Below are 18,167 nucleotides of genomic sequence, written 5' to 3'. Positions count from 1 at the left end.
CATCAGCAACTTGATGGACGTGAGTTTGGGTGAACTCCGGGAGTTGGTGATGGACAGGGAGGCCTGGCGTGCTGTGATTCATGGGGTCGCAAAGAGTTGGACACGACTGAGCGACTGGACTGAACTGAACTGAACTGAAGGTTACTTGAGGAAGCCCCTGTGGTTAGTTTGATATTCATTGTGTGCCTAGATCATGTTCCGGAACTGGAAAAGTCTCTGTGGTTATTTTGTAGCATATCTCTGCGCTCTGCTAGGCCTGTCTGGGTTGGGATTAAGAGATCAATTTGCACCTTTTTGGGCTAGGCCACCCCTCGTTGCTCATGACTATTTTCTTACCTGATAATTCTAACCAATCTGTCCAGTACTGACAGTTTAAATGTGCAGGAGTGTTAACTGTGTATATCATGGATGAGATGAGCATTTAATTTATATCTAGCCAAATGTATCATTTGATTATATTAAACAAAGGCTTTCAGGGAAAGAATATAAATAGAAGGAAACATGAATTTCACATCTTTGCAAAGAGCTTTACATATATTGTTTTCATTTATTCTCCTAACAAACCCAAGATGAGGCTGCAGCTGCCCAGAAAGAATAATTTGCTTGCCCAAGGTCATAATTGCCAGTAAGTGCTAAAACTAGAATTTTAATGCAGAAATGACTTAGAAGTTTCACTCTTATTCGGTATGCTGTGTTTACAAATGCTAGAAATAAGTAAGTTGACGTTAAGATACTTTAAAAAGATTTAATAAACAGAAATAAAACCAGTGGTTACACAGGAGCAGTTCTTACAGAGGCACAGGTGCATAGCTGTGGTAGATAGCTTAGTGTCCCTTAGAGTTTGTTTAATGAATCCATGTTTAATCTTCACACGTTATTGTTCTTCCTAATGCAGCACCATTCTCCGAACCAGGCTTAGCAGTGAGGACTGAGATCACACAACATGCTTTCTTCTTTGAGAAGAAAACAAGGTCTCAGATACAGAAGTACTTGGTAAAGTCAAACACTTAGGATGTTCACCAGCAGCTACATTTTGCTATGTGCAGCCAGTAAACTTGAGAGGACATAGTCAGTGGGATTTTATGTGTCTACTAAAATCTTAATAACAAAGCACTTGTGTGAAATAACAAGACTTGAAGAACCTGCCGAGACAGTTCAGTATCATAGAGTATTGCCTCTTCTTGTAAACCACTTTTGCCAGGTACCTGAGGCAGTCTCACAGTGTTCTGTGCTGTCTTCTCCACTTCTGTGGGATGTGTGAGGCTGTCTCCAGTGACAGGTCTATCTGGTCACCATCTTTCCCATTACAGCTTAGCTGTCATTCGAATGAGAGGCATCACACTAATGCTTGCACAAATCAATTAACACTGAGTAAGGGACCCAGTAACACACGCAGATATTGCATATAAAATCTGAGAAATTCATAAACATGCGCATCCTACAATAGCTATGAAGACTCATCCTTTGCAACTTATTCCTCCTCTATTACCTACTAGATGGTAACATGAAACAGAATATTTAATATCATGTTAATGTTCATTGAATTTGTGTAGAACTTAATATGGAGCAAAAATAATTTACTGTATACCCTGCTGTTGTTTATCCTGTAGTTGTTCCAGAGGGAGATGCTTCAGAAACAAAGCAGAGATACAGATTTCACAGAATATCAAATCATTGAAAAATAACCAGTAGACAGCCAAGAGGAATACACTAAAGGAGGAAAACATTTTGGAAAGGAATTATGCTAGAGAAAGTAATCACAAAACAAAGACAGTCTAGAGAAGCAGCCAATCTTTTCTCTCCCACTAGAGAGGAACATTCTGTGTTGTATATGTATCCAGAGCTTTACAGTGAATCTTAACACAAAAGTTGAATGATTAATTTAGGTATCACTTGTTACGTAGCAACGCATTATAACACGGCCTAATTTATAACCTTGTATATGGCAAAGGCAGCATTTTCAAGTTAAAGCATACACACTCTATAGTCAGATCGTCCAGGTTAAAAACTGGCATTGCTACTTCCTTCTTCTATGACCTTCCACAGAGTTACTTAATCTTTATGTTCATGAGAATTCTCATATCTGCAATGCAGATAATAGAGAGTTGTCTTACAGAGTTGTTTGGAGAATTAAATGAGTTTGTATATAAAAATCACCTGCCTATAAGTCGGACACTTAAAACAGTGCATGTAAATAATCAATACATGTTAAGTCAGATTTTCTGTAATGTAAGCAAAATTTTCTGTCTTTTCTCTTTTTGGAGAATTGAAAATGATAATCTTTCAGTGTTTCTTAAGAAGGTGTTCCTTTGTATAAATACATGCTGAAAAACCAAAAACTTCTGTAACTATTCTAGGGGAACAAGGAAACTATCTGGCCTTATTGAAAGACAAAGAACACTATACATATATTATACTGAGCTGTTTTGTTTGTCAAATCTTTGTCAATTTCTCTTTATCCATAAACCTCCTTCTTCCCACTGAAAAATGAATTAAAAAGTCATTTCAGTGCCATTTTGAAATCATCTTAGTATAGACATGTACTTTATTTATTAATATGCCTCCTACTCTCAGGGAAATCTTCCTTTGATAGATGGGTATTTGCAAGTTTCATTATCTTTCATATTTCACTTAAGGTTGCTTCATTTTTCTTCTTTTGTAGCACTTTGTTTAAATTTGCTAAAGTTTAATACTTTACTTTGATTTAAGCTTTATTCCTTCCTTTCCACAAGATGTGGAATTTGAAAAAAAAAAATAGAAAGTACCAAATAATCAGTTCAGTCTCTCAGTCATACCTGACTCCTTGCGTCCCCATGCACCGCAGCACTCCAGGCTTCCCTGTCTATCGCCAACTCCTGGAATTCATCCAAACCCATGTCCATCAAGTCGGTGATGCCATCCAACCATCTCATCCTCTTCTCCTGTCCCCTTCTCCTCCTGCCCTCAATCTTTCCCAGCATCAGGGTCGTTTCCAATGAGTCAGCTCTTCGCATCAGGTTGCCAAAGTATTGGAGTTTCAGCCTCAACACCCAGGACTGATCTCCTTTAGGATGTACTGAGTGGATCTCCTTGCAGTCCAAGGGACTGTCAAGAGCCTTCTCCAAGACCAGAGTTCAAAAGCATCAATTCTTCTGCACTCAGCTTTCTTTATAGTCCAAATCTGCTTCTGTTGGGTCCATACCATTGCTGTCCTTTATTGAGCCCGTCTTTGCATTAAATGTTCCCTCGGTATCTCTGATTTTTTTGAAGAGATCTTTAGTCTTTCCCATTCTATTGTTTTCCTCTATTTCTTTGCATTGATCGCTGAGGAAGGCTTTCTTATCTCTCCTTGCTATTCTTTGGAACTCTGCATTCAAATGGGTATATCTTTCCTTTTCTCCTTTACTTTTCTCTTCCCTTCTTTTCACAGCTGCTGCTGCTGCTGCTGCTGCTGCTGCTAAGTCACTTCAGCCATGTCTGACTCTGTGCGACCCCAGAGACGGCAGCCCACCAGGCTCCCCCGTCCCTGGGATTCTCCAGGCAAGAACACTGGAGTGGGTTGCCAATTCCTTCTCCAATGCATGAAAGTGAAAAGTGAAAGTAGAGTCGCTCAGTCATGTCCGACTCCTAGCGACCCCATGGACTGCAGCCTGCCAGGCTCCTCCGTCCATGGGATTTTCCAGGCAAGAGTACTGGAGTGGGATGCCATTGCCTTCTCCCTTTTCACAGCTAACCCTATCTTAATAGCTAATATTTATTGAGCATTCACTATGTACTAAGTTATAGATAGGTAAATATTCCTTTAAATCTCACATATATGGGATAATATAATTACTATTCCTGTTTTAGAAATGCAGAGGTAGAAGATCATAGAGAGTAATGAATTATTTCAGGGCTCTCTCAAATGATAAAAACTTTAGGAAATATAAGATAGAAAGAGTGGTATGATTTATTTGAAAAATTCGGCTTATGCAGTTGTGGAAGCTGACAAATCCGAAAGGTACAGGTCAGGTCAGCAGACAGACAGAACTTCTTCTTCCTTAAGGAAACAACATTTTTGTTCTTAAGACCTTGAACTTATTGGATGAGGCCTACCCAGGTTATTGAAGTAATCTCCTTTACTTAAAATCAAGTGATTATAAAGATTAGCTACATCTATAGCCTTCACAGTTATACCTAGATTAGTGTTTGGTTGATACTTTCACAGGCATACTTAGCCAGGTATACATAAAACTAGCGTAGAAACTTAATAGAAAATCACAATCAGAAATATGGGAGAGGACGAACTCCGTCAAAGTCTGATGACAAAACCCTGTTTCTAATCACCCAACAGCCATCATGGTTAGCAGAGGATTAGGGTACTTCTGCCAGCTGGGCTGGACTACCTGAGAGTCTGTGAGAAGAGGTTCAGATACATGGTCCTATTGGATGACCTGTCACCCAGGTGGGAGAGAAGGGCTCCATGGACGTTGGGAATCTGAAAGTGTGCATGAACTGGGCTGTGGCTAAATAGGCTGCAGAGATAACCCAGTCATAATGACCCTGTCTAGTTACTGACTCATTTTTCCTCTCCTCAAGCCAATATCTATAGGTCAGGATATGTAACTGGTGCCCTCCTGAACATTTACAGGGAGAATCTGAGCTAGTAAATGTTAAATTCATTACAGTGATAAATGCAGAGTGGGGTGAAAACAGGAAACACAGTCATTTTTGTCAGTGTCCGATTCAAGTGAAAAAGAGAAATTTAAATTTTACCAAAGCTTTTTTTCTCATGAAATAATTTTCGTGGAGAGAAAAAAAGTCATCATCTCTGTGGGTCAGCTAGTGCACTTAATAAGAATGCCTTGCATTTCTTTATATAACAGTTATTTCGGCAGTGGGTCTGTAGAAATTAAGCACAGATGTAAATCTCCATTTTGCCTTAGTCCTAGCAGATAGTTAAAAAGATCAGATTAGGAATTAGTAAAGGAATGATCTTAGACTTTGTTACCAGAAACTGTGGATTTCTTATCCACCACTTACATTCTCTGTGCTTTGTTTTTGATCTGCCTCAAGCATTTTTCCTTATCATATCACCTTGAATTTGTAAAACACTTCACATTATTTTCCTTATTGTTTATTGGTTTTTAACAGGAAAATGAGAAAATGAGTATCATAGAACATACACAATTTCTGTGGTATAGTAATATAAGAGGGGTGACAGGTCATTATTTAAATATATATATGTCTGTTTATATAGATGTATATAAAATGATTTATGTTCCTTTGACTAATCAGATATAGCTTAAACTACAATCATCTTAATAACTTTTGAGAAAAATTATTTTGTTATTAGGATCTTCAGGTACTTAGTCACCTCTTATTTATGTAACTGTATCCATCCCATCTCAATCTTTCTAAAATAATTACATTAATAACCACACATTTATGTAATAGTTGCCATGTTACAAATAGACTAAAGTATATTCATCAGTGTCAGCAAATGAAGAAATAAACTTATCCTCCTTTCATTTATAGAGAAGTAAGACAAAGGCAAGTCAAATGATTTGTCTAACTTTCTTAAATAATTAAAATGACTTAAAATAATGCTTTTAGAATAATCTAAATACAAAAGGCAAATGTTTTGGGGGAGTAAATGGAGGAGGTGATGGACAGGAAAAAAAAAAATGTTTGGTTTAATTTGAAGGGACAGGAGTGGTTTATTGCTGGCTACAAACTCAATCCACAAGGCCCATTCAGTTTTCAGGTCAAATATAGTATCTACCTTATCTCACACAACAAAACTCATCCCTTGCACCATGCTTTTTGCTCTTTGTGTCCACCAACAACTACCATTGCCCTTCATTTAACTCTGAAATAAACTCCTGCTTCTCTGGAATGGCCTATTGGTCGACTGAATTTTAGATAGTAAATAACATTAAACTTAAATTTCTTCCTTACAGAATTGAGATGAAAAGCTTTCCTGTAGTGGAGTGAAAGCTATCAGATTTGTTTTAATCGTAGTTTGAAAACATTTTAGCTGCCTATTCATATTCTTTTCAAACTGTTGGCAATTATTTCCTAATTAGTTGATACATGAATATTACAGACCATTTGGCAAATAAGGAAAAAAAAAACCCACAATGGAATATCTTTAATCCCACTCCCAGAAATGATCACTATTCAGGTTACAAAACTTGAATATACAATGCTTTGTGTCCTGCTGGTTTATTTAAATTTTTTTTTTACTGCAGTCTGTTACCGCATTTTTCAAATGTTTGTTTTAATGACTACATTTTGTTCTATAATCTTTTTCTTTTCTTAAAATAAAACTGTATTATTCATTCGGTTGGCATTTTTGTATTCCACTATCCTTTCTTTGTCTCTCTCTTTGTTTTTTTTTTTTTTTTTGCAATTACCATTTTTGTACATTAAACCTTTATTTGCATGTCTTAGTGTTTTCTTATGATAGATTCAAAACTTTTTTTAGAAGTTGAACACCAGTTTCTACTAAATTTCTATCAAAGGAGCATAACGAATCCCATTTTTAACCTTGCCGTATGGTGTAGTTTTCTTAAATCTTTTACTTTTTAATAGAAGAAAAATCATATCTTATTGTTTTTAACTGACAGTTCTTATATTACTAAAGGGTTTAAGATTTTTGGTGCTTATAAGCTGTATTTTTTTATCCCATTTTTATTATCGTTGGTTTATTCTTCTATTGAGAATTAATATGTTTCTTATTAAAATTGAGAAATGTCTTTATATAGAAAAGACATTTTATTTGTCAAAATAGTCTTCTAGTTAATCATTTACTGTTTAATTTGTGTATATTTTGAAATGTAGAAGTAGTTGAATTTTTGTGGTAAAACTCTGTTTTCCTTTGAAATCTTTTAGTCTTTTTTTCCCCTTATAGTTAGCTTCCATATTCAGGAACTAGATAAATACAAATCCATATTTTCATTTAGTTTTTGTGATGAATTTTTTATACTTAGCACTTTAATACTCAGAAATATTATTTTTATTTATGTTATGAGGAAAGAATATTAGCTGATTTCTCTCAACACTATATGTGTACATCCATGTTTTTATGTGTATACAAATCTGTGATTTATGATGTATGCTTTACATATACATCAAAAGTACAAGTTATTTATCAAGTACAAAAATTATATATCAAACGTACACTCTGAGGTCTGTTACATTGTGTTATGTACACTTTTATGTTAATTTGCTTGTATTTTTTTTCTTATAGAACCACATCATTTTAATGACTGTAGCTTTCTACTTTCTTTCTAATGGTCTGTAAGAAAAGTCACTCCTCTTGCTAATAATATTTTATAAATTTGTATTACTTAGGTTTGCCAGAACCCAAGAAGGATCACATCTTCCAAGGCCTGACACAGGACCAGGGGTTTTACACTTCCAAAGACTTTCTGCCTCTTGTAGCCAAAAGCAGTAAACCAGGTATCACCAATTGTCTTCTGTTCCTAATATTGCCTATGTTGTTATATATATTATACAATTATGTTAAATCCAGGCTCAGTGGGAAAATTTCCAGATCTCCTTTCATGTTTTCATAATAGCAAGGTAAAAAAAAAAATCTGATATGATTGTTAGCCAGAATCACATAATTGTCCATCCTCCTAATCAAACATCATCAGAAGGATTTTTCACTGTATTATATACAGGTCTAAATTGCATTATGAAAAGTTGCTTCAAAATAAGAGTGTCTTAACAAACATCAGAAGGTGTTCTTACAAGAAACTGCAGCAACTTCACTTTGGGAACTATTTTTGTTTGTTTGTTTTAAAATGGGGCAAGTGATCGTGTCTTGCTTTATTTGTATCCACACAAGCAGAAAGATTCAGTCCCTTCTTAAACCACAGTTTTATGAAATTAGAGTAAAACATTTTGATGAATACCCTAATACCTAGTCTCTGTGAGCTATCACTTCACATACCACAGGAAGACGAACCGGAAGCTATGCTTGTCTTCTGCTGTGACTGGGCTGGAGTCATCATCTTAGTGAGAAAGAAACTACAGGGTATTCCCTAAAAACCAATAGCCAAACTCCTTAAATATATGCTTTTAAAGAATTCTGAACTTTAAGCTGTTCTAACATATAATTACCTACCGAAAACACAAGAACTTACATTTATTCTCCTAAAATTGAAAAATATAAGAAACTGCCTCGCTTAGATCAATCTGCAGAATTTTACAGCTAAAGTTGTGTACTCTCTTCATCTTTTTCTTCCTAGAGAACATGATGCTTGCTAGGGAAGCAAAAATATCTTAGCACACATAGTACGTATTTGAGAGTTACAGAGGGCTAATTATGTAATCCCAAACAGAAACTTTCAAACAAAATGATAACACTAAGTTATCTGTGGTACCATTTCAAAAATTATAGTAATTTATCTTGTCAGCAATTTTATTTAATCCAATAATACAATGCTACTAATATGTAGCAAACACCTGTCTTTCACTTTTTAAAAGAATCTTCATGTGGACATTGAATCTTTATATAAATGCTGTTGAAAAATGCTCGCTTGGAGATTAGTATTTTTTATTGTTCAATTTTACAAACAAAACCAGGGAAAAGCAAAAAAAATTTAAAAACAAAGGGAAAAAGTTTTGTTTTAACTATTTGAAGAAAATAATTCTTAGAAATTCTTCAGTTACATAAAGGGAACATACTCAGCATGTTAATTTTCAAAATTTACCAAATATAATATACAGCAGGGCTACACAGTAGAAATCTTATGATATCTAAATAAAATGTTGTAATGAAATACTGTAGATTATTAACCCAGATCATAAGGATCACTCTTTTCCTTCTTAAAAAAAACCTTAATGGCAGTAAGTTAAAAATACACATCACAACTTTGACAAAGAGAGTTTTAATTGGCTGATTCCAGCTTCTTAAGACTCAAACTCTTCAAAATGTGTTATAGATATCCTTCTAGAAAGAAAAAAAGAAAGAAGTTAAAGGTATTGACTATGAAATTACATATATGAGCATATTTTTAAAGTGGGAATAAAACTGTCTTTCAATGAAGCAGAATAATTTGATAGTGACACTCCATCCTGGAAAACTGCAAGATGCAATTTTACACTGCTTTGAGTACAAGTATCTTTTGAGCTGTCATGCAGAAATGGTTTCTCTACTTGAAAATGGGGTTTTCCTTTCATCATTCAGGAATGTGTGCCTGTCACTCTCCATTGCTGTCGATACGGGGAGCCGTGATTGTACTCGGAGCTGGAGACACAGCTTTCGACTGTGCAACATCCGCTTTACGTTGTGGAGCCCGCCGAGTGTTCATCGTCTTCAGAAAAGGCTTTGTTAATATAAGAGCTGTCCCTGAGGAGGTAAAAAAAAAAAAAAGTCAGAAAACATGGAGTTGTAATGTAACAGATTTTAGAAGATATAACTGTTAATGTGCAGGCTCTTAGTTTAAATCACTAGAATGTTCTTCAGATTGTGAAGTGCAAATTTTAAAATTTCTGAGTTACCCATAGTTGCTATTTTTTAGTACTGGCATTTAAAGGAAAAAAAATATTTTATAACACTGATTTGTATAAAATGAATTTATCTTTGTCATTTCACAAGTGCTTCTTATTCTGTGTTAATATCATTGAAAGATGTTGTATTTAACTAGTAACAGTGGAATGTGCTAAGTCTTCCATATACTAACAATAGATACTCTTCCCAAAATGCATGGATATTAGGAGAATGTGGTAATTAGAGACATTCAAAATTTTCTGTAAACCAAATTTACAACCTACATTCAAATATATATATATATACACATATATATATATGTCATAGTCAATTCATTATGCTATGAAGCCAATAGAACAAGGGGATTGCTGTTTATTTTTTAAAAGAACTCTAATGTAAGCATTATTTAGAATTAATAATTAGTTAACTACTAAAAATGACAGATTTAAAATCATATCATTCTTACAGGTGACTGGTGACTAAACTTGATTGAGACATCAGCTGGGTACATGGACCATAGAGTTCTTAAATTTTAATGTTAAGAAAGATAATACCTTATAAAGGATATTAGTTCTGAGAACAGGAACCAAATGTATTTATAGAGAGATAAATTACTCCTTTTATACAAATCAGTGTTATGAATTTGATTTGCTTTAGAATTCCTGAACATATGTGGAGTCTTTATACTGGGCAAGAATTATAACTGTAGTCAATAGGTAATTTGTCACATGTAGGCTAACTACATTACAGATTAATCTCACTGAAATATCAGAGTCACCATTGGTTCATGACTGAGTTTAAAATGTCAACTTTATTCTCCAGGGCTTTTCTCCATCCACTCTTTTTCAGACTTTCCCCCCAAATCTAAGGTGGAGATAGTCTTGTAATCCTAGGAGTTTTTTTCTGCAGCAGTATTTTAGGCATGAATTAGTGCAGTCAGGGAGACCTGGGTTCAATCCTTGTGTTGGGAAGATCCCCTGAAGAAGGGAAAGGCTATCCACTCTAGTATTCTGGCCTGGAGAATTCCATGGACCGTATAGTCCACGGGGCCGCAGAGAGTCGGACACAACTGAGAAAAAAAGAAAAAAAAAAGTGCAATCTTACATTGGTACAAATACAGGGAAAATAGTCATACTGGAATAAAGTGACTTGCTTAAGATGAGAGAAGACAGGAGCTAATGTTATTCATCTTTATATCCACATGTATAGCATAGGACCTCAGCAAGTAATAAGTACTTGAACAATTTTGAACTAAGTACTTTACATCTTATTTTTCTAAATCTAAAGCACCTTGTAATTTGGAAGGGAAGACACCCCTGAATGGCAATGTCAGTTTACTTCATGCTTTATATTATAGTCATCTTCCATTGGCAAGGGTCACTAGAAATGAGTGGTGGCTGTTTCTTATACATAAGTAGAAAACACTCACACACACAAACACAATGAGACCAGATAATTAATTACTTGAGAGGGTAGAAGTTTTGTTTGCTTATTTGTTTAATCAGCTTAAAGTTTATTGAGCATCCTTTGTGTATCAAGCACTGTTTTAGGCAATTCGAATATAGCAGTGAACATATCAGATAGATTATCTTGTCCTCATGGAGCTCATACCTGGTACGAAAAGATAATCAAGCAAGTAGATTGTCACACAAGTGTATGTTGAACAGTGGTTAATGCAATGCAGAACAAAAATTTAAATAGGACTATAAGAAGTGTGAATTTGGAGAGAGGTTATGGTGAAAGAGAAGGTGAGATTTCCATTTTAAACAGGGTGACCCAGAAAAGCCTTTCTATTACTATGACTTTTGGGCATAGAAATGAAGACATTGAGGAAATGTAGACATCTGGGAGAAAAATGTTCCAGATCAAGGCAAATGCATTCACCCTTGATTGAGGAAGTTTCTTGGACTTCTAGAAATAGGGAAAAAAAAAGTCAGTGTGATTGGAACAGAGTATGAGAGGATAATATGTGCCTATATGTGATGAGGTCTTATAAGTGTTCCAAAGGCCAGTATTTACTGAGGAAAGAGAAAACCCTTGAACTGGTTTGAGCAGACAAACATCAGGATCTGAGTTAAATTTTAAAAAGATGGCTCTATTGATAATTGACTAAGAGGGTGTTGGGTTAGATGCAGGGAGGCTACTCAGGGGCTAATTGTGAGAGTAGGCTGTTAGATTCTTCCCAGGTGTCTCAGTGGTAAAGAATCTGCCTGCAATGCAGGATATGCAGGTATGATCCCAGGGTCGGGAAGATTCCCTGCAGAAGGAAATGGCACCTACTCCATATTCTTGCCTAGGAAATGCCATGGACAGAGGAACCTGGTGGGGACAGTCCATGAAGTCACAAGAGTCAGGCACGATTTAGTGATTAAACAACAAGACTGTTAGTTGATGTGACTGGTTTATAGGAAGGAAAGGATCAAACTCCAGGCATTGCTCAGTCAGAAGGTCAAGCTGTGGTGGGATGAACTATGGTCATCAAAGTGTTGCAGGAAGGCAGACCCCTTCCAGGGCCTGAAACGGGGCTCTTGTCTAACACTTGGAAATAAACTGTCCGAGGAGACACATGTGCTGACAAAACAAGAGATTTTATTGAGAAAGAGCCCCCGGGGGGAGAGCAGTAGGGTAAGGAAACCCAGGAGAACTGCTCTGCCGCGTGGCTCGCAATGTCAGATTTTATGGTGATGGGATTAGTTTCCGGGTGGTCTTTGACCAATCATTCTAAGTCAGTGTTTCCTGGTGGCGCTCACATCACTCAGCCAAGATAGATGCTAGCGAGAGGGATTCTGGGAAATGGACGGACACGCAGTGTCTCCTTTAGACTTTTCCCGAATTCTTCCGGTTGGTGGTGGCTTATTAGTTCCTTATTCCTTATCAGGATCTCCTGTTATAAAACAACTCATGCAAATGGTTACTATGGTACCTGGACAGGGTGGGCGGTTTCAATCAGTGTACTTCCTGTAACAAAAGTATTGGGAGGAAGCAATGGGTTGGTGGGATAACTTGTTTTATTGCCTGCAGTAGAACTTAGTAGACTCAACCAGATCTAGGGTTTAATTAAAACTAGAAGAACAAATGTTTGGATGTTTATTAGTTTACAAGAAATGAAAACATTTACATTGTCTTAAAACCCCTGGGCTGTGAACTCTATGAGAATGATGCTATGTCATCATTTTTTTCTTCCCCTGCCTAGCCCAATGAATGTCACATGAAAAATGTTCAATAAATAATTGTGGAATGAATGTTTTCTGAAGAAAATAAGCATCCAGAGCTTCTATCATTAAAAAGGCTAACACTTACCAAGTTAGCTTAGTTGTAACAGCAGAAGGCATGTGAAGTTTCTTTTGCGAATTCTAGGCAAAAGTTTTCAGTGTTAGGGAAGGAATAACACAGCAACAGAAGGTGCATGGATTTTAGGGTTGGATCACTGGCCCGTGAATATGCATTTTTCAGACTGAGGACTTTCAGTATTTGTAGAGATGGCGAGTTAATACCTCTTGACCATTATTTAATTTTGCATACATCTAACAGGCCCAGGACATGGTAGTGATAATGCTTATGAAGCTGCTAGGTCAATATCATGTATCTACTTTAAGATAACAGATTTTGAGAGAATACCCTGAGACAAATTTTTAACCTATATGAAGAATGTAATACCAAATCTAATTTCTTTGTATTTCTTCTATTTCTCATATGCTTTCTACCCCAAATATACACAAACTGCAATCACACTTGGTTTCTCTGAAGTCAATGAAGATTGACATTTAGAGCTTTTCTCAAATATGTATATTGTTTATTGGGCTTTGACTCTTGGATGGAATTTGAAAATAACATAATTTGTCTGTTGGTAAAAGGCCTCACTGTCAGGCATGTCAGCATGTATATATCCAAAGCTGTGGTCTAATCCTCAAGTGATTTTTGAAAGAGGAGGGAACTAGAGAATAATATAAAGTTTTCTGACCATTTAGTGGCAAATATAAATGACTACATAGGCCGTTAGATTTAACAAGGAATTTTTACATGGTTAATAACAAAGAACCATATAATTAGATCCGGAAATGTTTTAATCTACTAAGTTAAGAATCACTACCCAATAGATGCTGTAGTGACAAGCGCATCCCACTTAACTAATCAGAGGTTTTCATACTTTAGTATGCATCAAAATAACCTGGAGGGGCTTATTCAACACAGCTTACTGGGGCCCCGTCCCAGTTTCTGATTTGGTAGGTGTGGGGTGGGCCTGAGAATTTGCATTTTTGGCAAGTTCCCTAGTGATGCTGAGGCTGCTGATCCACTGCTCTAATGTATCATCGATCTAGTTTCCCGCTGTCTAATTAGAGCCATAAGCAGTGTGCTGTTTTGGGGCATTTTCCATCTTAGTTAAGGAAGCATTAATGCTACAGAATATAAGGTTTGATGAAACGAAGATGTGGAGGCATCGTCAGCATATTGATGTAATTCTGATTCCAAATGTCTTTCAGTCTCCCCTGTGGCCTCACACACATGCTAAATAGGATGCTACTGAAAAACTAGCACTTCGCAGCCAAGGGTCCTTAGGGAAACCAGCCAATCATTCAGCACTACCCTCTAAGAAGATGAGGGAAAATCTGTTAATAATTCCCTCCAGAACTTTCTGCAAGCTTAAATAGGTGAGATTAAATTTCACAGGATAACAGAATCCCCCAAAATGCTGGTATTAAAAGCTGTTGACAGATCAGATAGAACTGCAGAAATGCTTTAGGCTGTTGGGAATCCCTAAAAGGAGGCATGAAGGTCAGGACTCAACAGACCCACTTGAGTTGATAAATTTAATGGATAAGGTTGAGGAAGGACTTTGTAGTTCTTATTAATTATTACTGAGAAGAATGCAGTACAAAATTATTTTAATAGCACAGTCCCACACACAGGGAACATACCAAGAAACATACTCAGTTTCCCAATAGCAGAAAAACACGATAGATCTTTAATTCTGTTGCTTTAATTTTTGGCTGCACTGAGTTTTGTAGCTGTATGTGGGCTTTCTCTCGTCCTGGCAAGCTGGGCCAGCTCTCTTGTTGCGGTGCATGGGTTTCCCATCGTGGTGGCTCCTCTTGTTGTGAAGCATGGACTCTAGGGAGTGGGGGGCTCAGTAGTTGTTGTGCATGGGTTTAGTATCCTGCACATGTGGGATCTTTCTGGACCAGGGGTTGAGCTTGTGTCCCATGCATTGGCAGGAGGATTCTTTACGAGTGGTCCCCCAGTGAAGTCCTCCGTGATTTTTAAAAATATTTTATATTATTTTTAATTGGAGTATAATTTTGCAGTTTTGTGATGGTTTCTGCCAATATCAATACGAATTGTCCATAGGCATACCCATGCCCACTTGCTCTTAAACCTCCCTCCCCCCTGCCTCCCCCTCCCACCCCTTTATGTTGTCGTAGAGCACCAGCTTTGGGTTCCCTGCATCATGCAGCAGATTCCCAAGATACATTACCTCTGTTATGTTTTATTTGGGCTCACTATTTTATTCCACCTGTTCATTTGCCAGAATAATAATTGATTTAACTTTGACAATGCCTGTTTTCATGTATTTTAGCTATACAGAAGGTCAGCTATTTTGATAATGCTGCTTTATTATTTTTAATAGTAAAATAACAGAATCAGATTGACTGGTCTGTTAGTCAAAAATGTCTTCATCTGTTACTACAACTCTGAAAAAAATGCATTTTATGTGAAAAATATATATCTTTTAATTGAATCCTTCTGGTACCACATAGCATTCCCCATTTTAGATCATTAATGTGGCATGATCTGCAGGTCTCCTCCGAAGTATTTTTAAGGTCAAATGATCATGTTGAAGCTACATCCATATTTTCTTTCATCATCTAAATATTACTAGCTAAATATACCGTTTCTTACCAGTAGCTAATGCATTCTAGTTTCTATTTAGTTTTAAGAAATATGACTCTGGGACTATTTTTAGAAAATAACCTTTATAAGCTGGCAAAATTAATCTTACTTAGTTAAGGATGATGCTTACAGCAGCTCTTCAATAGTTGGCACCTGCACACCATTTGAGCTGGTGGTCTCCATGGAAAGTAATCAGAGACCCACTAGCTAGGTTAGTGATGTGAAGATGCCTGCAAACAAACAAACATGCACAATTGTCCCCAGGCACACAAAGTCAATTAATGGTCGTTAGGACTTTCCTGCTACTAAGATATTAAATATGTCTTTAATAATTTATGATGATGTGGGAATGACATTCCAAGGATCTGTATGTGTTTACCTTTTCGAAAAGACTGAAATTTCAGAGAATGGAATAGTCACAAAAGGAATTAACCCAAAGTTGAAGTACTTGGGTCTAGGTTATATATTTTAGTCTGATATGCCCATCTATAAAATCAATGTTATAACTATATGCTTCTAAAATTTCTTCTATTCCCCAAGTTGTGTAGTTTCAACATTTAGGAAAGTTATGTGAATGATACAGAATGTGGACAGGAAGGCTTTATCTCTTCATGAAATGACAGGAAGTCTGTATTGAAAATTTTGGCAATATCTATAAATACTACACTTGAAACAAGTTGCAATTAATGTGTCCCCAGTCAGTTGGTGAGGTAAAATCTGCTGTAATCAAGACATGGATATTGAAGAAGCTGACAGGTGAGATTGTCAGAATTCTACACATGTGATAATTTAGATGGTAAGTGAAAAACAAGGACTGCAAATAGGCCAGAAGCCAAAAAACGCTTGTGCCCATTTAAGATTATATATATTCTAAATGCTTACTTATTTTCAAAAATCCCAAGGGATGGCTACATCGTGTTTATTTAGGAATATCTCTAGAGCTAAAAACAATGTACCTTTTAAAAAGGTTTACCAGCTTTCCCAGGTATGTATTGATGCCGTGGTTGTTCAGTTGGTAAGTCATGTCCAGCTGTTTGTGATCCAATGGACTGCAGCATGCCAGGCTTCCCTGTCCATCACTATCTCCTGGAGTTTTATATATAATATATATTATACACACATACATACACACAGATTCATTAACAGTGCACATTTTAAACTGGTGTCAATTCACTATCAAACTGTATTAAACAATGGCATTTTGTTATTACTCTATTAAACTTTATGTTGTTATTACTCTGTTAAATTTTATGTGAAATTTAGAAGATCCTCTTCCATTAATAATATTCATCTCAGCTTCCCAATATCTTCTTTCCTTTTTTATAAATTGAAAATATTAAAAACTAATTTGTGTAATTTTAAAAAACATATTTGTCATACATGCAGTTTAAAAGATAAAAATAAATGAAAAGCACATATGAGTTAATACAAGACCAAAAAAAAAATTATCATTCTTTTTAAAAGTGATTTTTTTTTCTCTTAAAAAAGATAAACTCATCCTTCAAGGTCTGTTCTAAATGTCATTTTCTCTTTGAAGGCTTCCTTAGCTCCATCCTAATTAGCCTCTCCCTCCTATGAGACCTTACAGTTCTTTATGCTTCCTATATTATGACACTGATAGAGTAGTTATTACTTTATACTCATCACACAAAGTGCAATCCCCTTCAAATGGTTTGGCTCATTCAACTTGAGTTTGACTGAAAGTATAGAATAGTGCTTGATCCAAGTCAACAGATCAGTGAAGCATGTTGAATAAAGTACTTTAGGGGCATTGAAAACCTTATAGGAAGACTTTAAGTAAATATTAAGTTATTAAAATATATAATTTATATTTTATACATATATATACTTCAAAATTACTTCTGAGAGCTTTTGAATAAATAGTTCATTCAATTATTTGTCAATATATATTAATCTAAATTTTAAAGTTTATTTGATTACAATATCAACCTAGCATTGCAAGTAGATTGAAAATGTCAATTTTCCTTGGCCTTCAAACTCTTAAAAGATAGCTGTGAATTTAGAAAAAAAGAAAGAAAAAAAAAAGACATTCAACTGAGCAATATATGAAATCAAAATTAAAAATCAGTAAAAAATGTAGAATCAGAGACGGTTAGCAAGTTGCACAAGACATAAGATCCTAATTTGTACAGAATTTGTATGAAGAGGCATTTCAAGGTTGAAGAAGGTATTACAAAGGCACCAACATAATACAGAAGATAATCTAGTGAGATTCCAACAATAGCTTGACTGTATTCCAACAAATATTCTAACAAATATCTTGTGAGATATCCCACTAATAGTTTGATTGTGGCAAAATCTAAGATGAAGATTAAAAAAGTTCATCAGATTTAAGAACATTTTGTCAGTCATAAATGAGTAATGTTTAAAAATACTCTCTCCTTTTAAAAATGATGTATTTTATAATACCTGTGCAAAGGCATTTTAAGCCTCTAAATTGCATCTCTGGTTTTTGTAGCTTAATCATGACACAGCATAGTTAAGGGGCAACTATATCCAATGTGTAGTACAACTCTCATGTGGAGAAATGTTTCTTTCTGTTCAAGATTCTTCAATTTTAAAATCTTACAGTTAAAAGATGCCAAATACTTGTAACACCATAGGAAGTACTAAAAAAGTAACCTCAACTTGTGGTTTCAGCAAACTTTTGCCTAGAAAAGAATAATTGCAGAGTTAGCTTGTATATTCCAGGGACTGGTAAGCACATCAATTGCTCTGCATTCCACCACAGACTGTGAGTCTGTATAAGTCAAAAAGTACAAAATATATTAAGCTGTTTTTAATAAATTAAAGG

At 35.7% G+C, this 18,167-nt stretch overlaps 1 protein-coding gene across 1 annotated transcript in view; it reads left to right on the top strand.

The window, feature by feature from the left end:
- DPYD (dihydropyrimidine dehydrogenase) overlaps positions 1-18,167 on the top strand; it is a 926,917-nt gene that overhangs the window by 371,581 nt on the left and 537,169 nt on the right. The window contains exons 9-10 of the mRNA XM_005678060.3: positions 7,318-7,425; positions 9,161-9,330. Coding sequence (XP_005678117.1) covers positions 7,318-7,425; positions 9,161-9,330 — 278 coding nt within the window. The remainder of the gene's footprint in view (positions 1-7,317; positions 7,426-9,160; positions 9,331-18,167) is intronic.

The sequence above is a fragment of the Capra hircus genome, chromosome 3, assembly GCF_001704415.2.
Source record: "Capra hircus breed San Clemente chromosome 3, ASM170441v1, whole genome shotgun sequence".
Classification (NCBI taxonomy): Eukaryota; Metazoa; Chordata; class Mammalia; order Artiodactyla; family Bovidae; genus Capra; species Capra hircus.
This window is presented reverse-complemented; position numbering and strand designations above follow the sequence as displayed.